We start from the raw sequence: 26,132 nt of genomic DNA on the forward strand, positions 1-26,132 counted from the left end.
ACCTATGTTGTAGCGTGTATCAGAATTTTTTTCCTTTATAAGGCTGAATAATATTTCAGGTTACATATATATACCACATTTTATTTGTCCATTCATCCATAGATGGACATTTGGGTTGTTTCCACCTTTTGGCTATTGTAAATAATGCTGCTATGAATATGAGTATATGAATATCTGTTCAAGTCCCTGCATTCAGTTATTTTGGGTATATACTCAAAAATGGAACTGCTGGATCACACAGTAATTTTCTGTTTAATTTTCTGAGGAACTGCCAAACTGTTTTCCACAGCTGCCGCACTATTTTACATTCCCACCGGCGACACACATGGGTTCCAATTTCTCCACATCCTTACCAGCACTCGTTTTCTGCTTTTTGATAATAGCCATCCTAATGAGTGTGAAGGAAAGACTTGGAATAATTAGACCTGCACCACAGTGGGATGGGCTGTCCCAGGAGGTAGAGGCTGACGGATGTGCTCTACCAAAGACTGAATAGACTGCCATGTTCAATTGTGCAAGTTGTACTGTCCAAGTGTGTCTGGTCATAGGGTGAATGGGGGCTAAAAACCAGCACATGTTTCACATGCCAAGGTTTGAACCCTGGTGTAGGACTTTTTCTTCCCTGAAAATATTGTCAGCTTGCCAAGCCATGTGCCTAAAGGGGCACCTTTTTTTAAATGCAAACAAAGGCACTTATAAAAGCTATTAATTATTCTGGCTGACTCTTCAACGTGAGGAAGCTGTAGATAGAACAGATTAATGCACAGGGTAATACCCAGTCCATTGGACTAGGTGACTATTAAGGTCCCTTTCAACAGTGGTAGTCTGTGGATCTCTTTGATAGTATTACAAAATGCCCCTCCAATCCTCTGACACGCCTTGCATTGACAGGTGAAGTCTGTATCCCCTCACCTTGAATCTAGGATCTGTGACTGCTTCACTAATAGAATTCGCAGAAGTGACACTATATCAGTTTCTAGGCCCAGACTTTAAGAAACTGGCAGCTACCATTTCCTGTCTCTTGGGACACTCCTTCTTGGAACCCAGCCACCATGCTGTGAGGAAACATAAACCACTTTGTAGGCAGACACACATAGAGAAAACCCAACACTCATTACCAGGAAAGCAAACTATCTTGGAAGTGGAGCCTCCAGGCCCAGCAAAGATGACGAGCTGTCCCAGCCAAGTCCCGCCCAAATTGCAGATTGATGACTAAGGTATGTTGTTTTAAACCACTACCATTTTAGGGTGATTTTCTTTAGCTGCAGCTGATAATCAGAACAGTCTGTAATATAATGTGACCAGTGCTCCAAATTCACATTTCCACAATATGCCTCATACCAACAATGCATTGAAGGACTCCCGGGCAAGGCCTTCTCTAAGGAGCCCTTGATTATATTTTTCCATAGAATGTTTTATTTTTATTCTTTTCTTGATATTGAACATTTACTCAGGTTATTAAATATTGTCTCATATTGTGATTTTATCAAGGTATAGTTAATTTACAATATTATATAAGTTAGAGGCGTGCAACATAGTGATTCACAATTTTTAAAGATTATACTCCATTTAAAGTTATTATAAAATACTGGCTATATTCCCTGTGCTATATAATATATCCTTGTAGCTTATTTATTTTATACGTAGTAGTTTATACTTAATCCCCTACCTCTATCTTGTCCCTCCCCTCTTCCCTCTCGCCACTGGTAAGCACTAGTTTGTTCTCTATTTCCGTGTGTTTCCTTTTTGTTATATTCATTAGTTTTTTTTATTTTTTAGATTCTACGTATAAGTGATTACCTACAGTATTTGTCTTTCTCTGTCTGACTTATTTCACTAAGCATAATACCCTCCAAGTCCATCCATGTTGCAAATGGCAAATTTTTGTTCTTGTTTATGGCTGAGTAGTATTCCATAATATATATATATACCACATCTTCTTTATCCATTCATCTATTGATGGACACTGGGTTGCTTCCATATCTTGGTGCCTGTAAGTAACCCTGCTATGAACACTGGGGTGCATGTATCTTTTCGAATTAGTGTTTTCCGTTTTCTTCAGATATATACCCAGGAGTGGGATTGCTGGATCATATGGTAGTTCTATTTTTTCATTTTCTGAGGAACCTCCATACTGTTTTCCACAGTGGCTGCACCAATTTACATTCCCACCGACAGTGTACAAGGGTTTCCTTTTCAAGGAGCCTTGAATTTTTCTCACCTGTCACAGGCAATGGCCTTTGTCCCTCATCTCCTCTCCCACGACCCCATTTAGGATAAACTCTCTGTGGTATAGACATGCTGAAACCCACCTTCTGCAGCATCTACATCCTCCCTGTTTGGATTTCTTGAGGAATCATAGGTTTCTCGGAGCCACATACTGGACCCTTCCACAATCTCTCCAGGGGCTCCTGCTTTGCCCTGGGCCAGTAGTAGGTAGCCCTGGGGTGCTGGCTTCAAGGCACAAGATAGAAACGAAACGTCCTTGATCCAGTAAACTGCTGTCCACGTTGGCTCTTTCACTTGCTATGAGCTTAAGAGGGAACGTACAAGACAAGCAAAGGGGCAGGGAACGCAGAGCAGAAACCGCGCTCGGACCCTGACTCTGCAGTCGCTCCCTCCGGATCAAACCTGCCTGCAGTTAACTGGGAAGGGAAAGTTTTCTCTGCAAGACCTTCCTCAGTTCTGAGTCTTGTCTGTTAAACTACCCTCCTCCTCGATCACCGTCCCCTCACCACCACTTTCATTTCAGGAAGGAAATAGTTAAAAAGACTCCTACCCTTCAGGGCCTGGGAAGGGGCGGCAGCCTAGTGCTTTATAGTGGCGGCATCCCTGGAGGGCTGGAAGGTTTGGACATTCTTGCCGCCCTAGAGTGGAGTAGAAGGTCTGGGAGCTTTGGGAGAAGGGGAGGACAGACGGGAGGCGCGTTCCTCCGGAGTTTTCCTTTTCTTGCGAGCCCTCGTGCGCGCGCACAGTCACCCCTTTGCTCTGGCGATTGCGGACGGGAGGTGGAGACGCTCCAGCCCACCGGGTGGCCGGAGGCGGGCGGCTCGGGGAGGACCTCCCCGGAGAAGCCGTGCCCAGGAAGTTTTGCGAAGCGGAGGCAGCGGTGCAGCCGGGGCCGCTGCCGCGCCGGAGCCCGGGACACTCGCCACCCACCCTCGCCGTCTCGGCTTCCTCTCGCCCAGGCGCCGCGCGCGGACCGGGCAGCCGTCCGCGCCCGCCGAGCTCCACGGTCGGTGCAACTCTTTTCCTTTAGGGGTCCCGAGCTGGGTAGGGGAGACGCCGGCGGGCCCTTCGGTCGGGAGGAGAGGCGAGCCTGGAGCGTTGTAGCCCGGCGCCTGCACCTCCTGCACCGGGGCTGGCATCACCTGCCCGAGGGCGCGAGGCGGCGCGGGCGCCTTCCTGGGCGGGGTGCGCTCCGGGCACGTTGCGGGTTTGGGAAACTGATCCAAAGCGCCTCAGCCTCCCCAGGCGGGCGTCGGATTTTTAGTCAAAAGAAGACCAGCAGTTCTCCGCGGGTCTCCCTTTCCCCCAGGCTTGCGAGAACTTTGTGGAACCTCACGCCCTTGTTGTTGGCTCAAGAGCCTACTTGTGAAGTTTGCCCCGCAGCCTGCTTCTCCTCCCGCACGCCCGGGGCATGCCAAGGGTAGCCAAGGGCACTGGGTGTGAGGAACAGATGTGTCTGGAAAAACCCCAGGGCAGCTAGTTTGGAAACCTGCCCGTGGAGGTCTGGGCGTTTTGTTCTGTGCCCTCCTTTCGTGAACACTTGTTGCCCTTCACGTGCCGAGAACAAGGGCTGTTTCCCGATAATCAGCCTCCATTTACAGCATCCTAATGGCGTTCCGGGATAGACCTGACGGCGGAGGGGGGTGAGCTGGGAGGCATATTAAAGTCAGGCGTTGTCAGTCAGGAGAGTTACTAATTTCTTACCCACCGAGCAAAACCCACCAAAAAAACTTATTTCGAAGTTCCTAGTTTATTTGGTTTTTTTCTCCTCTTGTAGATATTTATGACTCCTCCCACTCCCTCTGTTTTGTATTAAGTAATTGAGAAACACCTTGGCAGTCATTTCATGCAAATTACCTGCTCTAAACTCTTGCCTTGTGGGTAAGGTCGGAGTTTCCAAATTGCTAATTACGAGTGAACTTTGATCCTGAGAGTCTGAGATGTTAAACTGTTAAAGCACAAAGGATTCAGTCCTCTTGCTTAATAATAGCGTTTTAAAAAAATAAATTTATTTATTTTTGGCTGTATTGGGTCTTTGTTGCTGCGTACAGGCGGGTGGGGGGCTACTCTTCACTGTGGTGCAGGCTTCTCATTGCGGTGGCTTCTCTTGTTGCAGAGCACGGGCTCTAGGCACGCAGGTTTCAGGAGTTGCAGCATGCGGGCTTCAGTAGTTGCAGCACGCGGGCTCAGGAGTTGTGGCTCGTGGGCTCTAGAGTACAGGCTCAGTAGTTGCGGTACACGGGCTTAGTTGCTCCGTGGCATGTGGGATCTTCCCGGACCAGGGCTCGAACCTGTGTCCCCAGCATTGGCAGGCAGATTCTCAACCACTGCGCCACCAGGGAAGCCCTTAATGATAGCTTTTGAACTCCAGCAAATCCTTAGACCCCAAATATGAAGAATGCTGAATCTATAAACCATGTCCTTCAGGTCTGAACCTGACGTGCTTCACTAGAGCTATGACTGATTATGACTGATGGTCTGAAGCACAGCGTGACTTAGAGAAATGAGCTACAGACTCGTCCTTGGAGGAACATGCATTTGAAAGGGTTTTTTCCTTTGGTTTTGTACTTCTCACCCAATGATGACATGGCAGCCACGTGCCTTTGCCAGGTATCCCTTAGTTCTGCAGCTTCGTATGTGTAGAGAGCTGAAAGAGATGTCTTCAGAAATGATTTCTGTGGTGGCGTCATTGTTGGAGGAGAAAGAAAGTGGTTTTCGTGGTAGCTGGCGCACACTTTGATAAGAACCCACAGATTTGATAAGACTTCTCAGCTCCTGCGGTAATCAGCTCACCAAGCAAACCAATGTGCTGACGTTCAAACACCGAGTGGTACTTTTGTGAGTGGTGTCAACCCACCATAGATAGCCAGGTCAGTTCACGAAATAGCCTCCTAGCAGACTCTGATGGGCAAAGAGCCATTCCATTTCCGGAAAAGGCCTTCTCTCTCTTACTTTCAAGAAAACTCTTTCTGAAGGTTCATTCCTATTGGGCAACTGGGAGGCTTTAGTCATTAAACAGCACAAAATATTGAAGGATTTCCTTTTTCCCATCTCTGATCTGAAGGGGAGGATGACAATATGCTTTGTTCTTAGAGTTCTGGTCTCCACGGCGGAATGGAAATAGCGGCGTTTCGTAGGTCTGTCAACATTTGGTCAAATACTCCAAACTGTAAGAAGCAGAAAAAAAAAAAAAAAAACAACCTGCAAACTACTTACAATTAAGTCTAGGCAGAACTGTATGCCCAGTATGCCCCTAGCTTAGAAAAATTGATATTTTAAGACTTGACTGAGTCAAGTCTTATGAGCAAAGTAGAGTGAGGTGTTTTACCTGTCCTGCCACTTCTTGGCCACAAAAATGTGACAACTTCTTCAAGGCTCAGTTTCCTCATGATATTGTCCCTGCCTACCTAGAGCTGTAAAGCTCAAGTCAGACAACTAATACTGTACATAATAGATTACTACTATACGTAAAATGTTATTATTAATTCAGGTTCCTGGGGGGAAATCTCTGGGCAAGGCAGAAGTATGCAGTATTTGCACCTTATATTTATTTTAGACCTTCTGTACAACTTGAATAAATCTTATTTCATCCATATATCGACTAAGCCCTAAACTTTGTTGATAACCAAGATAACTGTCAAAATTCCTAAAAGTTCATATCAAAATTCATATCAACCATGAATAGACTCAAAAGGACACAATTCTTAAAACTTAAATTGCGACCTGGGTGTATTCATCATACACACACACTACATCATAAATGAGCTTATGGCCTTCATTTAAAGATTCACAAAAATTCACAGAAAATATGCAAAATATTAAAATGGGAAGGGCCGTTTTTATTTACCTTTAATTGTTGTGTTACCACCAACCTCCCTCATTTTCCCAGCATCTTTTCTTCAAGTAGAAGCCTAGACTTCCTGAACAAGAAGGACCACTTGCTCTCTGCAAGTGACTAAAACAAAACAAAACAAAACAAAACAATGAAATGGTCTTTTGAAAATATCTAACCAACCTCCAAAGTCTATTGCTTCTTCAAAACGCTGGAAACGTTGTTAAAACACTTTAGATGCTAAGAAGTCATGAGAATGAGAGACAGTACGGTCTAGTGGTTAAGAGCTCAGGCTCAAAGTCAGACTAACCTGCCTTTGAATCACAGCAGCACCACACCAGCTATGGCCTTGACAAGCTACTTGACCTTGTGTTTCCCTGTGTTTATAATGGAACCATGTATCTGCTCCAGAGGGTCGTTGTATGGATTAGAGGGCATCACGCGTGTGAAGTGCTCAGCACGGTGACTGGTCATAATCAATGCAGCTATAAAGGATGTTTAAAGGATGTATAAAGGATGTTTGGAAAACCAAATAGTATGCCTGGCCTGAGAAAGTCTATTACTCCTAGTTTGATTAATTGGCAAATATCCTGATAGTAATTTCTGACGAATGGAAAAGCAAAAAAACTCCTGTCAGAAGATGTTGATTGTACACAGTAATCATCCAGGTTTTCAATAAAATAAGTATTTTGTCTTTATCAACTATCTCAATTTTAAATGACTAAGATTGTTAAATGTATTGATGGTGTTAATCAGAGTTCTGTTTTTAAATGAACATTTCATAACACTTCAAATGGCTGCCTGAGCAGCATGTTATTCTCATGTTCATTATTTGCCATTGGCAAAACAGCACACATGTTGGAATACTGAATTGTTAATTACAGAATTTGGTGATTTGATGCCTTAATACTATATAACTTTCACTCAGCATATAATGTCTTTTCTCTTCCATTAATAACTAAAATATTGTTATCTCAACTCGTGAAGATATTTTGTAATTCAGGCTATCAGCCTAGGTGTAATGTAACTTCTTCTCTACTACTTGAAGGAAAAACTGCCATGTCCTCATATTATAATCTAGATGTAAGTATAGCTATGGACAAAAGTGAGAGAGACAGAGACAGAGACAGAGGCAGGATACAGAGATTTAACTTGCCCTAGTAGAGCTTTGATCTTTTCTTCTTTTGTTCTGCCATGGGGTAACCTGATACAGATATACCTTATCTAATTACCAGATACATCCTGCTTTTTAATTGAAGCAGTAATTATCATTGACTACAGTCTTATTGGCAGCTGGATTTTGTAACCAAAATTATTTTTTCTCTTTTCTCTTTTCTCTTTTCAGGTAGAAAAAAAAAAAGAGGGTGTCAAAGCCAAAGAATAAGAGACCTTTCCTCAAATTTGCGTCAAGATGGAAACCTTTTGCCTCAGGGTGTTGTTTGGGTTGGCGCTGGTTGGGTGTGTCATCAGTGATAATCCTGAGAGCTACAGCACAAATCTCAGCACCCATGTGGACGATTTCACCACTTTTCGTGGGACAGAACTCAGCTTCGTGGTTACCACACACAGACCCACGAATCTGGCCCTCCCCAACAATGGCTCAATGCACAACTATTGCCCACAGCAGACTAAGATTACTTCAGCTTTCAAATACATTAACACTGTGATATCGTGTACTATTTTCATCGTGGGAATGGTGGGGAATGCCACCCTGCTGAGGATCATTTACCAGAACAAGTGCATGAGGAATGGCCCCAACGCGCTGATAGCCAGCCTTGCCCTCGGAGACCTTATCTATGTGGTCATTGATCTCCCTATCAATGTATTTAAGGTAGGAAGTAACCACAAATGCATTTGCAGGTTGGAACATACGCTCTGATTCCACAGTTGAGAGAGGTGCTGCAGACTTTTCTGTCCTTTGGAATTTCAGTCTGTGTTTTGACTGAGAGCCATTTCTGCTCTCTTAAAACTGGGTGACATCTGAAATGTTTATTGTTTGTTAAATGTGACACTGATTTTCTAACTTAATTGTTAACAAAACAGTATTTCAGGGATGACTCTTCAAAGTCATGTTCTTGCATGAATGGGATTCTCGTGCCAGCCGTGAGCTTGCTGGGTACATGGGCAATCTGGGGGAAGATCACTGGATTTTTCTGACATCCCATTTCCAGGGTAAGACCTGCTGAGCCCAAAAAGTACTTAAAATAAATTTATCTTCAGTTTCGGTTACCTTTTCAATGTGATGCTATTCGGAAGCCCGATATCCATAGTATGGCTTGAAATGAGAAGGGCTTATTTTATTTTGACTGTCTGGATGATTGAAGGCAAAGGTCATGCTGGCTTCCGCAGTTAGGGCAACTTAGGGATAACGGGTGCACGAGATGGCAGGCCAGTGGTGACCTCGTTGAGCAGCATTACTAAAACTGTTTAAAATGGGCATCAGTTTACCGTTGCCTCCCTCATTGCTTCAGCTTACATTCATGGAGCACCTACTGTGTGCCTGCTGCAGAGCTAGGCAACAAGGATCCAAAGACAATCAAAGTTAGAGCCTGAGTGGGAGAGGAAGAGAACTCACCCACTGTTGGTGTGATCACCTTGCTCTAGGGACTAGTTAGTACCAAAACAACTAAAACCAAAAGGAATTAGTTATTCCATATTTGGTCTAGTGGTTGTGTGGGGGAAATTGCTGCAAGAATTCAAGTGAGCTAAAATTCAAATGAAATTTCATCATCTGCGTCAGATGTTTTAGAATGTCTTTATTCCTAGCCCAGGGAAAGCACTTTCCTCAGCCTTTAGTTTTTTGTCTTCTATGTATTATCTGTAGAAACAAAACTATTCTGAGCAAGAATATTCTGAAATATGACTTGAAATGGAAAGTTTGTCAGTTGAAGACATGATTAGTTTTAAGTGAAATAATAGCATCTTGGTTTCAAGTAGATACACTCCAACTGTGGTGAAATGATACTAGCCTACCAGAAAAAGCAGTGGTCTAACCATAAAGATGAAAACAATGATGAAAATTTTGAACATTACAAGGAAAAATCATCTCAAAATTACTCCAGTACACTGTTTGCAAAATTGGGGAAATTAGACAACAAATAAAAATTTAAGGGACTTCCCCGGCGGTCCAGTGGTTAAGATTCCACCTTCCAATGCAGGGGGCATGAGTTCATTCCCTGGTCTGTGAACTAAGATCCCACATGCCATGCAGTATGGCCAAAAATTTTTAAAAAAGAAAAAATTTTTAAATCACATACCATTCTCTTTCCACAGAAGAGCATGAATACATGTGTTTTCTATTTGAACTCAAAGCAGGATTTCAGAACCAAATTAGGAGGCAAAATTGAAAATATGTAAATAATTTTAAATATTTAGCATATGCTACAGAACTTTTTTTCTTTTCTAAAGTTTTTGATTTTCTCTTTGTGAAATATTACACGTACTCAACACAACTTCCTTGGGACATCTCTCTTTAATAAGAGATTTGAAAATGTTGACATGACTCATTCACAATCACGGTGCAGAGTATTAAACATTGATTGTTCACACTTACACAACTAGTTAACCAACCCATTATGGCTCAGGAAAATAACATAACCATCTCTGATTAATAATTCCCATTTGGCCATGTGCAAAAGCAGCTTTTGACATAACCATATCTGCTGAGAAGGAGACTTGCTTATCTCTTTGAGGTGCTACCTGCTATTCACGAGACTAAACTTCGTTTCTATTCCGTAGCAACATTTTAAGTCAGATCATCTGAAATATCTCCAAATTCGGTGAAAATTCCAATAAAACTTTGTTTTACATTCATGCAGCAATGGGCAAAAACTGACACTTCCTTATTTGACCTTATGATTCTTCCGTCTTGGGAATCCAATACTTTATATACCTTGTTGTAGTTCTCAACAATGTGGACAGTTTGATGTGTTTTTTCATAGCGGGAGTATATTTGTATAATTCCTGTTTTTCTAAAACTCACGTAATGAGTCCTTTAACCAACATTAATTTTAGAAAGTAAACCTTTGGGGTTAAAAAAAGAAATACTGTTTAGTCATTTCAATCTTCTTCCAGAGGAAAAGAGAAAAGCATTGGAGCGAACAGAAAAGCCTCACAATATTTTTGCGTTATTGCTACTTCCTCCTGGCAGTCCATTCCTCTAGGTTAGGAAACCATAAGGTGTTACTGCTTCTCTGACTTCTGCCCGGGAGAGTCAAGAGAAATCCTTCTAAGCAATGTGCGCTCTAAGTCCTCCTGCCTTTTCTGCACAGCTGCCTCCTGCTCTAAGAGTCTGATGCTTTGGAGTCTCATATATCAGACCTGTGGATTCCTCTGACCATGTCAAGCTACCTCTGCATTGCAGGGCAAAGTAGTAGCCATCCAGTCTCACTTTACCATTATGTTTAGGTACTGATGAAAAATGCATAGACTTGAAGAACATTCTATTAAAGGGATGCATGAAGCTTCTTTATCTCCCCTATTATTAGAATTAGGTTGAAAGAAGAATGGTTTAAAGGATCTGCTATGTTCGTCAAAGAAAGATAAGTTTTCAAATCACACAGGTCGTTGTGTTTAACAATTCTATCAATTGCTTTTAGACTCAGTTTTAAGGTGTCTCCAGAGGGAGAACGTTGCACTGAGCCAGGTTAGAGTCAGAGTGAGTGAAAGTAGTGTCAAGATTGCATCTTGGGGCAAGTGAGACTTGCTGATTAGACTGTAGTAATATTACAAGAAAAAAGAGAGCACATGATAAAGTGTTCTTTCTATTCACATTTTATTATCTTTCTCTCACTTTGAAAGAGTTGTACTGAAACTGTTTCATATATTGATATGCTGTAAAACACAACTGAAAATCAATGCAGCAAGTATATCAGACGGCTAGGCTGTTTCTGTTCTGTCATTATCCCATGCAGCTAGTGCTAGGTAGCTTTGGATCGTCTGTGGGCATGGAAGAGGGGTTCACTACATCTACATCTGAATTTCCAAGTTTCCTAGTTGATCTCTATAGCTTCAGGATATCTTCTGCCAGGCTGTACTGGACTTTGCTTGTACTTATCGAGTGCTGCTCTGCTCAGAAACCCCCAAGAGCTCCTGCTTCTTACTGGTTCCTAACACGCATGTGCAGCTCTTGTCCAAATGTCATCACTACCCCTAAGTAACATTCTCTGCCCTAAATGTCATTCTCAGAGAGGCTGGATATAGACACCGAATTGCTGCTGCTGAAGCATGTACAGATCCTAAATTAAAAAATGAATTAGGTCTGGAGTTATATACATTTCATAGAGAAGAAATAACCCAGAAAGTGGAGAGAAATTCCTCTAGCCCTTGCTTACACTTGTGCACACGCACACACACACACACACACACACACACACACACACTACCTGGTGATAAAAATCGGACAGTCTGAGACAATAAAATGTAAAACAGAAGGAACCAAAAGATGCAAATAAATGCCAATTACCTTCTTGGTTCTCAAATGGCAATGTTAAAGAAATGGTATTATTTATCAAAGGATTACTCTAATTTGGAATTGTGCAAAAAACATATCATTAATTTCATGAGCAGACTGACAAAACCAGGAGAGAGGAAGGAAAAGGAGTTAGTAGACCCTTTCAAATGTTCACACTTGTAACCTAAACTGATGATAGATTCAGTTTGTCAAGAAATTACACTATCTGATATCCTGAATTTTCAAGGAATGCAAAAAGTTAGGCAAGTAGATTAATCTGTATATAAAATATTTATACTCATTACAATGGCAAAATAATTAAAGCATTGTATCTGTGTTTAGAATCCAAAAATGCCCCCCAATGACTAAATGCCAATATAGATTAGAAGTATAGAATTTAATAATCATATTCTTTAATGATTTATTTATGCCCTAGAGTGTCATCTATAGGGAGATGGGTTTTAATTTTGAATAGGGTGGAAACCCTAAAAGTGATGTTTGTGCATGGGTGGGCCAAAGCTTGGTGTCATGTGCTTTCAAGATAACCGTCACCCAGATGTGCACACGGATATGCCCATAAACCACTGCACCTTAGCCTCTTAAGTAGAAACAGAAGTGTGGAGAAATATATGTAGGAGAGAAGTAGAATGGAGAGGATGAGAATGATGGCCATGGGAAAAGAGAGGCAGTTGAGTCCAATGACTTGGCATAGAAATGTCGGCACAGCAGGGAGTTGGAACCAGTGACGTCATAGATAATACTGTAGATGAATAATGTCTCCACTTAGTGTGTGGGGTAAAGCAGATCTCTGAGAACAAACGAAGCATCCAGTGATACATCCAATAATCAGCTGTTGACTACTTTAGTCCACTCTAAGCAACCACCTCTTCCTGAGGACAACGATGAAAAATAAACAAAATTTCTGTATGAAATTATCAGGAATATTTTGCAAAGAAAAGCCAAGATTCCCAATATGTTGCTCTGGCAGAGGATCTGAGCAATGTGGAAACCAGAGACATTCACACAAAGCCAGTTTATCTCCATATTCACACAGCCTTTGACATCTTGTGCAACTGGGATCCGTCCTGTTGGGGCAGCCATACAAAAGTTGTTTCTTGACACACCAAATCACAACATATCAGTTGTATGCCTCAAACATAGTAGCTGTTCAATTAATGCTTTTTGATATGATTTAATAAAATCATATCAAAAAGATATGATTAAAATTAACTTCTTTTTTTTAATTGAAGTAGAGTTGATTTACAATGTTGTGTTAGTTTCTGGTGTACGGAAAAGTGATTCATTTATATATATATATTCTTTTTCATATTCTTTTCCATTATAGGTTATTACAGGATATTGAATATAGTTCCCTGTGCTATACAGTAGAACCTTGTTTATCTCATTCTGTATATAATAGTTTGCGTCTGCTAACCCCAAACTCCCAGTGCATCCCTCCCCCACTCACCCTCCCCCTTGGCAACCACAAGTCTGTCCTCTATGTCTGTAAGTCTGTTTCTGTTTCATAGATAAGTAAAAAATATGGGAACACTTCACAAATTTGCATGTCATCCTTGCCCAGGAGCCATGCCAATCTTCTCTGTATCATTCCAATTTTAGTATATATGCTCCTGAAGGGAGCACTAAAATATACTTGTAATCAGATTTTTCTGAGACCTTCAAATTAAAATATTGATGATGATGATGATGTTGACTTGTCAGAGGGATTCTTTGTTTACAGACAAGGCACAGGGTATTATCTGTGGTCTGCATATACTACTCCCCCAAGCTGATCCAATTACACACCATTGCATATGTGATAGATATTTGCCTTTTACTCATCATCAAGCAAATAAAAACAGGCCTTTCTCAGGTATTCCAGTAATAGCACTATAATCGTAAAATTAGGTATAGAAACTGTATTCCCTGAATTTTAAGAGAGAAAATGTGTCCCTTCACCAAGCTCTCTGTCCCTTGAAGGTGCATTGCACTCCACCTCATCGTGTCTTGTTAGATAGCTCTGACCCTGCCTCATCTCCAGGCACCTCTCTCTTCATGTTTTTCATCTACCCCTCTTCACTCCAGCTAACCAAGAGTACCAAGATGATCCTTCTACCTTGAATATTTTCCCTCATGCCTTCTCTGGCTTATTCCACTTTATTCTTCAGATCTCAGCTGAAGCATCTCTTTGTCTGGCAAGTATCCCTAACGTAGACTAGGTCAGTGCCTTTCTCATGTGCTCCCATGACACACTCTAGTAACCCCGTAAGAGCATCTAACACACGCTCTGTTGTCCCTGCCAATTCGCTTGCCTGTCTGCCCCACTAGACTGCAAGTCCCCTGAGGCACGCTGCCATGATTCTCATTTATCATTGTATCTCCACATCCAGCACTGTGCCCAGCTTTCAAAATATTTGATGCATGAGCAAAATACTCATTTTGCTCAAATACTCTATTTGCCTCTATGTTTTTCTCCCATGCAATTCCAGATCTAAAGGCAGACTTGCTTTTTGAATTTACTGAATCTCTACATTTTTCCTGCAAACCAGGGATGTCTCAGGGTCCATAAATCTGTGAAAAATCTGTCAACCTACAGTGACACATAACAGGATTGTTTTCCCCTTGTCCCTTTGTCTTTAGAAGTCAAGAGTTCTTGTTCTATGGTTCCGGAATTATATTGTTTAATTTCCTCTCTCTCTGGTACATATAACCAATTGAAGAGTCACTTTTCAAGATTTCTGTGCAATATGCATTCTTTGAGCATAGTTGTAATTGTGGTTTTGATTGAAATATTAAACCTACAAGTGATTTGGAATATCAAAATGAGCATTCATATCACAAAAGATTTTAGTTACTCTTTAGAGAACAGGAAATATGTTGATTTTCTAGCATGGCTAAAACACAAGCACATTGCAAAAGTTCATTATGCTAACCAGCTGACTTAAGGATATATGTACATATAAAATAACAGAGTGATACATTTATTACCCAACTTGCTGTTTGTTATAAGGAAGTTGCTGTCTGGAAAGGCTTCAGAACCCTCTCCAACTCTACCTCCCCTCTGACTTTTCGTTTCCTGTGTCTGGGAACCTCATTGCTTTCTCTCATGGTCCTGTTAAGTAATTATTCTCATGTGAGGTTACTGGGCTAACCCTCAGCATTTGGTTCACAGCACAGTTATTCCCGTTTCAGTGATGGGGGATGGAAACCATCCGTAATTGCAAGATCGTTCCCATGGCTGAGGAGGGAGAGATGGTTTCAGTCCCCTTCTCATTAGGAAGGTGTTGGGCTGTATAAAGCATCGTGGCTGATGATATTCCTCCATCAAACAGTTCAGATCACAGAAGAGGTTGCTGTATTCTAAACTTCACTTAAATAGTGATGCATAAATGTTTTACTTTTGAGAAAAGAATTTTCACATATACACTGTGTGTGTGTGTGTGTGTAATGTTGCAGTAATTCCAGCATTCTGTGCAGTAAAAGCAGATGTCCTGGCTATTGTATTCTGAAATATTTCTGTAGTGTCTTTATCTTTTGAGTTGCTAGCAAGTGAGTGTTATTTTTTTATTATCATACAAAGTTTATACAGTTCGTATAAAGCGTGTGTGAACTAAAATGAAAGAGGTATGAAGTTTCCTGTCTCTGAAGTTGATTTGAAGACTAGAGTGGTTAGATAAGGAATGTTCTAAGAAATTCTGTCAAAATAAATTTGATATACAGCCAGAAATTCTACAACTGCTTTCTGGGGCTACCGTATTCTCTTGAGAGCTAGAGAAACTGCTTTCTATAGCTACAGTTTTATTTTTAACTAGGTCTAGTTTTTCTTGGAAAAACTTTCCTACAATATAAAGTTAATAGTTGAAATTAAACTCAATAATAGAACTGAACGTATCATTCAATGTTAATATTTGATAGCCTTATTTTTCAATTTGAACATCAAAGATTTTACAAAACCACATGCTCTAAAATGTTTATTTAAATTTGGAAGGTTTGAAATCCCCAGTGTTCTTGAACTCAAGAAGAAAAATCAAGTGTGCCCTCAGATTTAATACCATTTTTGTGGATGTGCAAATTTAGAGGTTACTTTGTATAATTTAAACTTCTCTAAAAGTTTCATCCACATTTTTTGCCATCACGACTTACTTGGAGACTAGGATAGATAACAGAATCTACTCAAATCATGCTTCTCATAACACTTATCTTAAACACAGGAGTCCTATTATTGGGTTGGCCAAAAAGTTCATTTTGGTTATAACATCTCATAACATCTCACGGAAAAACCCAACTGAACTTTTTGGCCAACCCAATATTTTTTAGATCAAATTTCATACTAGAAAGTAATGCGGATGGTCAACTGATTGGCCGTTTGGTTACTCAGTTACATCAGGTCTCTCTTCTCTGAATGTTCTTCATTTATTCATTCATAAATATTTATTGAGCTCCTACTATATACCAGTTACTGGGGAAATAGCAGTGAAGAAAAACAATCATCCTTGTCTTCGTGGAGTTTGCATTCTAGTAGAAGAACAAGACAACAGGCAAGTTAATAACTAAATATATAGTATGTGAGATAACTGCTAAGGAGAAAAGTAAAATAGGGAAGAGAAGTAAAAGAAGAGGAAGAGGGTATTCATCTTAGTGTGAGTGGCTGAAGAAGAACTCAGTACAAGGTGACATTGAATAAAAACTAGAACTTAAAAGGAGCAAACCATGCTACTATCCAAAGTGAGAGCATCCAGCCAGAGGAAATGGCAAGTGGAAAGGCCCAGGGGCAGGAATGTGCCTGGAGGGTTAAAGGAGCAGCAAGGAAACCATGGTGGTTGAGTGGAAGGAAGAGAATAGTAACAGATGAGGTCACAGGGATACTGAGGTAGGGCAGGTGATGGGGAGAAGCAGATAACGTGGGGCCTAACAATAGGTGACCATATAATTTATTGTCCAAACCAAGATGCTTTGAGAGTGAAAGTAGACACTATCAATAATTGCATCTGGACAATAGGCATAAACCAAGACTCCCGGAAAAAATAGGAAGCGTGGTCACCCTATGTATACACCTATATAAAGCCTTTAGCCATTTTCTCTGAGTGAGATAGGAAGCTTTTAGAAGGTTATAAGCAGGACTACCCTGGTGGCGCAGTGGTCAAGAATCCACCTGCCCATGCAGGGGACACAGGTTCGAGCCCTGGTCTGGGAAGATCCCACATGCCGTGGAGCAACTAAGCCTGTGTGCCACAACTACTGAGCCTGCACTCTAGAGCCCGTGAGCCACAACTACTGAGCCCACGTGCCACAACTACTGAGCCCGCGTGCCTAGAGCCTGTGCTCCGCAACGATAAGCCACCACAATGAGAAGCCTGTGCACCGCAATGAAGAGTAGCACCTGCTCGCCACAACTAGAGAAAGCCCGCGTGCAGCAACGAAGACCCAAAGCAGCCAAAAATAAATTAATTAATTTTTTTAAAAAAGGAAGGTTATGGGGAGATGAGTGACATGATCTGGTTTACATTTTAACAAAAACATGCTGGCTACCGTTCTGAGAAGCATTTCCTGAATCGATGAAGGATAAATATGCAGTCTTAAAGTATGTTATGTATACCAATTTTTAACATGACCTAAAGCCTGATTAGTGTTTACTCTGTACCAAGCTAACTCATTTGATCCTCACAGTAAACTTATCCTATATGACTGTTGCCTGAAAATGAATAAACTGAGGCATGGTGTTTAAGGAATGTCCTCAAGGCTACACAGTTAGTGAGTTGCACAGCCAGGATTTGGATCCAGTCTGATCCCAGAGGCCATGCTGCTAGCTAAGCTGCCACGCTGCTTCTCTTCCATATGCCTCATTAGGCAAGCTTGATAGTCATCCAGATGTCCTCCCTAGTACAGAAATATATTTTCAAAGACTGTGTTCAAAAATAGTCATCCCCTTTTCTCTCCTGCATTAAACCCAATACTTCTTTAGTTGCTTATTTAAGACAGAAGTGACACACTATAAAGGAAGATGTGTATGAAACAGAGGTTGTTCTCCAGAATAGCATTTATGTTGTAAGTCTTGAAGATTGCATGGGAACATCTGTCAAACAGATTTTTGTATTCCATACTCATTGTAATGTTGGTGAGATCAACTGACAGAAGGGAGCCAGAAAATAAAGTTTTTAAAAAATGAAAAGAAATGTTAAGTTCTTTGATGGACTGATTGCCTAGACATATACATCTACTTATCTGCTCAGAGGAACACTTTTTGCCAAACTGGTGTCTCATCCAGTTATCACTGGAAAGGCTAGGCAATTTGTTGGCATGAGACAGCAAAATGAGTGCCTATGGCTATCCCAAGGTTTCGGTTGGGGTACAAACACCTGGTTTTATTGATAAAACTAAATGTTGCATTTCTAGATCTTCCTCCTTAGGAGTTGACCAGATGCATAGGAATTAAAAGGGTAATGTGAAAGCATAATGGATGACATTTGGGAATATGTCTCAAATGATATTTAAAAAGAAGCAAGAAATAAAATACCTAGGAATAAACTTAACCAAGGAGGTGAAAGACCTATACTCTGAAAACTATAAAACACTGATGAAGGAAACTTAAGATGATATAAAGAAAGGGAAAGATACCTCATGCTCTTGGATTGGAAGAATTAATATTGTTAAAATGGTCATACTACCCAAAGCGATCTACAGATTTAATGTAATCCCTATCTAAATACTCATGACATTTCTCACAGAAGTAGGACAAATAATTCTAAAATTTATATGGAACCACAAAAGACCCTGAATTGCCAAAACAATCTTGAGAAAAAAGAGCAAAGCTGGAGATATCACCCTCCCTGACTGCAGACTGTACTATTGTACAAAGCTACAGTAATCAAAACAGTATGGTACTGGCACAAAAACAGAGATACAAATCAGTGGAACAGGATAGAGAGCCCAGAAATAAACCCACACACATATTCAGTCAATTAATCTTTGACAAAGGAGGAGGCAAGAGTACAAAGTGGGAAAAAGACAGTCTCTTCAATAAATGGTGCTGAGAAAACTGGGCAGCTATTAATATATGTAAAACAATGAGATTAGGACATTTCCTCACACCATATACAAAAATAAACTCAAAATGGATTAAAGACCTAAATGTAAGACCTGAAACCATAAAATTCCTAGAATAGAACATAGAATATTCTTTGACATAAATCATAGCAATATGTTTTTGGATTTATCTCCTAAGGAAAAAGAAATAAAAGCAAAAATAAATAAATGAGATCAATTAAACTTAAAAGCTTTTGCGCAGCGAAGGAAACTATCAGCAAAATGAAAAGACAACCTACGAAATGGGACAAAAGAGTTGCAAATGATATGACTAACAAGCGGTTAATATTCAAAATATATAAACAGTTTGTACAACTCAATATCAAAAAAATAAACAACCCAGTCAAAAAATGGGCCAAAGACCTGAATAGACATTTTGCCGAAGACAACATACATATGTTAACAGGCACATAAAAAGATATTCAGCTTCGCAATTATTAGAGAAATGCAAATCAAAACAACAATGAGATCACCTCACACCTGTCAGAATGGCCATCATCAAAAAGTCTACACATAACAAATACTGGCAAGGATGTGGAGGAAAGGGAACACTTGTGCACTGTTGGTGGGAATGTAAATTGGTGCAGCCACTATGGAAAACAGTATAGAGGTTCCTCAAAAACCTAAAAATAGAACTACCATTTGATCCATCCCTGGGTTTATATCTGGAAAAAATGAAAATACTAATTTGAAAAGATACATGCAACCCCAATGTTCATAGCAGCACTATTTACAATAGCCAAGTTATGGAAGCAGATAAATGGATAAAAAAGATGTTATATGTATATATACAATGGATTATTACTCAGCAATAAACAAAGAATGAGATTCTGCCATTTGTGGCAACATGGATGGACCTAGAGAATATTATGCTTTGTGAAGTAAGACAGAGAAAGGCAAATACTGTATGATATCACTTATTTGTGGAATCTAAAAAATAAAACAAATGAATGTATATAGCAAAACAGAAACAGGCTCACTGATACAGAAAACAAACTAGTGGTCATCAGTGGTCTGGGGGGACATAGGAGCATTGGATTAAGAGATACAAACTACTATGTATAAAATAGATAAGCAACAAGGATATATTGTATAGCACAGGGAATTATAGCTATTATTTTGTAATAACTTTTAATGGAGTATAATCTATAAAAATACTGAATCACTATGCTGTACATCTTAAACCAATGTAATATTGTAAATTAACTATACTTCAATAAAATAAAATAAGCTAGAAATCCTCAATTTAAAAAAAATTTACAATGAAATTTAATGAAATGGTTTCATTAAATCTGAAGCTATTTGAATAAGGAACTTTATTAACATCCCTAATTTTTTTTTTTTTTTTTTTTTGGCCATGCCACACGGCATGTGTGATCTTAGTTCCCCGACCAGGGGTCAAACCCATGCCCCCTGCATTGGAAGCATGGAGTCTTAACCACTGGACCACCAGGGAAGTCCCTAATATCCCTAATTTTAAAAGCAAACTATATTGAGCATGTTCAAAATATCCAAAATCATTCCTTTCAAAATATAAAAGGTAATGGGCACACATCTCTTTGCCAAATATTGAATAACATACTATGCCCCATCCCACATGAGTTTTATGTCAGATAAAGTAATTCTGTAGAACGTCTGTATATTTTTAAAAATCTGGCCACTGTGAACTTTTAGCTTAGTTTCACAAAACAAAAATGTTCAGAATACTCCAGCGTTTCTCTTTCAAAATGATGTCATATATGTCACAAATACTGTGTTTCTCTGCCTATTTCCTTTGTTTCCACAAATTTGATGTTCTTATAGAAGCTAAATCTATGAAAATTTAGGGTAGTGTTACAACATTTAAGAGCCATAATACTTTGTAAACATTTTCGACATTTTATTGAGGTGTAATATACATGCAAAAAAAAAATGTACGTTAAGTGTCAGGTCTATGAATTTTCACCAAATGAACACATCTGTGTAACCAGGATCAAGAATCAGAACATTACCTGCACCCAGAAGTCCCTCAGTCACTAATTACCCAAACTCCCAAGGCAACCACTTTCCTGACTTCTAACAGCATGAATTTGTTTGCCTACTTTTGTGTTTTATGTAAATGGAACCATATGACATATAATCTTTTCTGTCTGGCTTCCTTTGATCAGCACTATGTTTGTGAGAGTAACCCATGCTGTTGAGTTTAGTTGTAGCTTATTCATTCTCATCATTGTATAGCACTTCACTGTCTGAATATGTCACAATGTGTTTATTCATTCTACTTAGGTAGGCATTTAAATAGTTTCCAATTTTGAGCTCATATGAATAGTGCACCTATGGACATTCTCACATGCATCTTTTTGTGTGCATATATATTGCTGAAAAAAATAAATATATACAGATATATAAAACTTAACATGTATATATAAATATATATAACACTTAAATATCAACATATATACCTATATACTAAATAAATGCTTTTAATATAAATCTTGATCATGAATACTTAAATATCAACATATATATTTATATACTAAATATATGCTTTTAACATAAATCTTGATCATAATCCTTTCATATTTTGATCAGTAATTTTGGAGAACCACCAGGGCATGGTACAGTACTGGGAACTAGGCAGAATTTCCTAGACGGAATTCTTTTCTAAAAGCTCTAAAGGCTTGTGTGGCATATGTCTGAACTTTGTTCATTATAATTCTTCTTGGCCTTTCAAGCAGATCTATTATCTGCCTTCATATTGGATAATCCCCAAATCAACTCACACATTTACTAAGTGTCTATAGAAAACACAAAGAAATCTAGGACAGCGGTGCCTCTGAGTGGCTTGCATTCTGTGTGAGGATACATATATTCCATCAAGTTAGCCTGAATGCCAGGGGAATTTTATAGTCCAGTGTTCTGTTGAAATTTTTGAGACCATTGAACACAATTTTACTGAAAAAAATAACATTTTCAATGTAAAACACCTATTAACATTTTCTTTAAAAACAGAAAAACTGTCATCTCTCCTTCTCCTAAAGTAATATATACAGCTAAACCAAAATTAATCAAATTAATCTCAAGAGACACAGAAATAAAATTAGGTTTCAGCATTTTCCATTACTGCCGCAGTAAATGGCCATTTATTTTAAAACTTTAAAACACCCCATGAAACACCGATTAAAAAGCACTGATTTCAGACAGTAAATGTTCTGAGAGTTTAAGTTGGATTGATGAAATTTTCCAGACAATCTCTCTGAGGTTATTTTTGTTAAATGACATATTTTGGGATGCCAGTTGCTAGGTAAAACTTGGAGGTTTAGTTGTAATCTGGTTACTACATTATTCTAAGACAAAATGGTAAGGGAGGGTTGTTATAGAAATTTACCAAATTGCAGCATATGAAGACAGATCTAAAAGAAAATCCTTCCTAACATCAACACCAAAATTTGCACTGCAACATCACTAAAAAGAAATTTTATGTATCAAAACCACTGAGTAGATTTTAAATGGAATTCAATGGCGGTCTTACAAGGCCCTGAATACATACTGCCAAGAAGGTATTCAGAACTTTGTGAAATGTGTGAACACTGGGCTTTGCAGTCCTATGATTGTGCCTTTAAACTTAGAGGATTTGTTGAAATTTTTCCTGCTTTTTGTTCTGAGGAAATAGTTACCTTCACAGTAATATTTTTATTGGTTTCATGGAGTGACCTTAAAATGCCTCCAGCTCCGGGGTTACCGTAAAGGAGGGGAAGTAAATCCAGGGGGAAGTTGTGCACATTAAGGTAATATTCCAGGGCCTAATTTGCAAGCACTGAGTACTCACCACTTCGGCTTGATCCTGTCTGATTCTCTGACCCAGGGGTGGGCAAACTACAGCCATGAGCCAAATCTGGCCCAAAGCCTATTTTTATAAATGAAGTTCTATTGGAACACAGCCATACCCATTGCTTACATAAATGGTTTCGACAGATACCAGATGGTCTGCAAAGCCCAAAATATTTACTATCTGGCCATTTAGAGAAAAAGTTTATCCACCCCTTTGGCATCTCACCCGCTGCCCTGGCCCTGCTTTACTTTTTTTTTTTTTTAAGTTTATTTATTATTTATTTATTTATTTTCGGCTGCCTTGGGTCTTCGTTGCGGTGCTTGGGCTTTGTCTAGTTGCAGCGAGCGGGGGCTGCTCTTCGTTGAGGTGTGCGGGCTTCTCATCGCAGTGGCTTCTCTTGTTGCGGAGCACGGGCTCTAGGCGTGTGGGCTTCAGTAGTTGTGGCCCGCTGGCTCTAGAGCGCAGGCTCAGTAGTTGTGGCGCACGGGCGTAGTTGCTCCGCGGCACGTGGGATTTTCCCGGATCAGGGCTCGAACCCGTGTCCGCTGCATTGGCAGGCGGATTCTTAACCACTGTGCCACCAGGGAAGTCCCCTGGCCCTGCTTTTCATCCTCGCCTCTCATTCTCCTCTATTTTGTCCTATAGGAGGTCAGAGCTCAAGATCTGAGCTTCAAAACTATGAATAAGGCTTCATAACCTTCATTGTTCTTAAGTGGCTTATACCCACAACGCCCAAGATAGTAAATGGGCATAATCCCAAGAAATCAAAGTATGTTTCTTTTTTAAAATGGTTTGCAACTGATCTTGAATAAATCACTTGATCTTTCAAGTCATTATCTTTGTATGAAAAAATAAAGAAGGGCCATCTCATGGAATCCCATTAGGCACAGTGACACACAGTAAGCCTGTTCCTGAGGTAACTGCTGACATAAATGAGATGAACAGCCCAGGGCTATTACCCTCCCTCTGTCTTCTGCATTTACGTTAGCAAACATCCAAACTTGGCCTCCTTGAAGGTCGTAGCAACTGGGTATCCTTGAAACCTGTTGGACAAAATCATGCATTTTCTGATCAAAACTGAAGAAGTTTTAAATCCTTTGTCGTGTGCTTAGAGACACCCATAACATTGTCTTTCAAGCAATTAATAGCAGCACTGAACCAGGAGGCTAGATCTTTGAGCAGCCATTCATGTTGCAGTTAAACAAGAAAAAGAACAAGGTAAAGATGACATTTCCATTTATTTTAGGGAAATCCCAAACAAAAGAAAAAAAAAAAAAAAAATAGAGGTACTCCCCAGAGATCTTAAAGATAAAAGATTTACATACTTGAAATTATTTGATCAGAAAATCACTACACTTTATATTTCTTTGATAGACCAATTAAATTATACAGTCATAACTAAAGATAGATGAATTTTTATCTCTGGGCTATAAAATTCAAGGAATATATATTTGGTAATGGACAGAAAGGCCATGTCATAGACAAAGGGGGAGGTGGGGAAAAATATGAGATAGTCCATGTTCCTTCTTTTTTAACACTATGTGTATGTGTGTATGTAATTTTGTGGCACAGGTATTACTTGTATACATCAGACCTTTTAAAATTGTTGGTGAAGGAAGGGGGAGCTACAGGGATGGGAGGAAGAAGACAAAGTTGGGTGATGGAGATCCATCCTTGGGACTCTACTTTTAGCCACTCTGTGATTCAGCAGGCACACCCAAGACAGTTCATATATATTTAAGAAAGGGGTGGAAGGGAAGGAAGGAGGAAGGGAGAGAGGGAGGGAACCTAGACCCTCAGAATGTGAGGAGTCAACATTTGTAGTTCCAATTATGTGAACCAGAACTTGGAGCTATTTATAATTTTACAGAGACACTAATTCAAGTTGGCCCTGCTTGCAGGCTGATATAATAAAGGCAGTCTCTCAGCTGATAGACCCGATTCTACCTCTACTGTGGTTTGGAAATTTTTACTTGTTTGCCATAACTCTGATTAACTCTCATGAAGTGATAAATATTTGGTTTGCGGAAATGGCCCAGAAGAAAAAGCTGGTACTAGAATTGAACATGTCTAATAAAGTATTATTTCTTAGCCAGAAACTTTGGATAATTGAACAACTGGAGAGAAGCAAGTGCCTTAGGGCTTAATATCTATTATTTGATCACTTTTTAGGTTCTGTGACCCTCAGTGGATCTCCACATTCTGTTTAGACTACTTCTTCTTTGCTAAAGACATACATGGTCCATGACTAATGGTTAAGGTGGTAAATTTTATGTTATGTATACTTTACCACAGTTGAAATATTTTTAACTCTTAAACTTTGCACTTAAATGAAAAGGTAGAAGTATAAAACTTTAGGGACAAAAAGGGAGAAAATCTTTGAGATCTAGGACTAAGTAAAGAGTTCTTACACTTGACACCAAAAGTGCAATCTATAGAAAACTGATAAATAGGACCTCATCAAAATTTAAAACTTTTACTCTGCAAAGGACCCTCTTAAGAGGATGAAAAAACATGCTACAGACTGTGAGAAAGTATTTGCAATCAACAGGATGAAAAAACAAGCTACAGATTGGGAGAAAATATTTGCAATCAACATGTCTAACCAAAGGAGTAGTTTCTAGAACATATTAAAAACTCTCAAAATTCAACAGCAAAAAAACCAAACAATCCAGGCAGAAAATGGGCAAAAAAACATGAACAGAAATTTTGCTGAAGAGGATATAAAGCTGGTCGATAAACACATGAAAAGATGTTCATCATTATTAGCCACTAGCGAAATGCAGAACTGAAACCTCGGTGAGATATCACTACACACCTATCAGAATGGGTAAAATTAAAAAATAGTGACAACACTTAATACTGGCAAGGATGAGAAGAAACTGGATCATCATACATCACTGGTGAGACTGAGAAATTGTAGAAGCACTCTAGAAAAGACTTTGGAAGTTTATTATAAAACTAGACACGCAATTACCGTAAGACCCAGCAATTGCAATCTTGGGCATTTATGCCAAAGAAATGAAAATTATGTTCATGCAAAAACCTGTTCAGGCATGTTCATAGTAGCTATATTTGTAATAGCCTGAACCTGGAAGCAACCCAGATGTTCTTTAGTGGGTGAGTGGTTAAATAAACTATGGTACATCCATTCCATAGAGTACTACTCAGTGACAAAAAGGAACAAGCTATTGATACACACAACAACTTGGATGAATCTCAAGGGAATCATGGTGAGTGGGAAAAAAAAAAAAAGCCTATCTCAAAAGATTACATACTATAATTCCATTTATATAACATCCTTGAACTGACAGAGTTATTGAGATGGAGGACAGATTAATGGTTGCCAGGGGCTAGGGAGTTCAAGGGAGAAGGGAAGGGAGTGTGGTTAAGGGGTCCTTGTGGTGATGGACCTATTCCATGTCTTGCCTGGAGGTCGATACACAAACCTACACATGTGATAAAATTGCGTAAATACAAACAAATCAATGAATAACACGGGAGAAATCTGAATAATATCACTGGATCATATCAATGTCAAAGAAATGGTTGTACCAGTTTACATTCCCACCAGCATTATATGAGGGTTCCAATTTCTCCACATCCTCACCAACTTATTATTGTCAGTCTTTTTTATTATAGCTATTCTAATGATGTGTAGCGGTAGCTCATTGTGGCTTTAATGTACTTTTCCCTTAATGATGAATGATACTGAGCATTTTTCA

At 39.6% G+C, this 26,132-nt stretch overlaps 1 protein-coding gene and 1 non-coding gene across 4 annotated transcripts in view; one reads left to right on the plus strand and one right to left on the minus strand.

The window, feature by feature from the left end:
* Nucleotides 1-2,863: 2,863 nt before the first annotated feature.
* EDNRA (endothelin receptor type A) overlaps nucleotides 2,864-26,132 on the plus strand; it is a 68,269-nt gene continuing 45,000 nt past the window's right edge. For all 3 annotated transcript variants that reach the window (XM_068542589.1, XM_068542590.1, XM_068542588.1), the window contains exons 1-2: nucleotides 2,864-3,235; nucleotides 7,407-7,892. In XM_068542589.1, the coding sequence (XP_068398690.1) occupies nucleotides 7,473-7,892 (420 nt within the window). In that variant the 5' untranslated portion in view covers nucleotides 2,864-3,235; nucleotides 7,407-7,472. The remainder of the gene's footprint in view (nucleotides 3,236-7,406; nucleotides 7,893-26,132) is intronic.
* Nucleotides 13,051-13,157, minus strand: LOC137764527 (U6 spliceosomal RNA). The gene has a single exon (XR_011074028.1). It is a non-coding gene; the product is annotated as a U6 spliceosomal RNA (small nuclear RNA).

Source organism: Eschrichtius robustus, chromosome 4 (genome assembly GCF_028021215.1).
Source record: "Eschrichtius robustus isolate mEscRob2 chromosome 4, mEscRob2.pri, whole genome shotgun sequence".
In the NCBI taxonomy this organism is placed as follows: Eukaryota; Metazoa; Chordata; class Mammalia; order Artiodactyla; family Eschrichtiidae; genus Eschrichtius; species Eschrichtius robustus.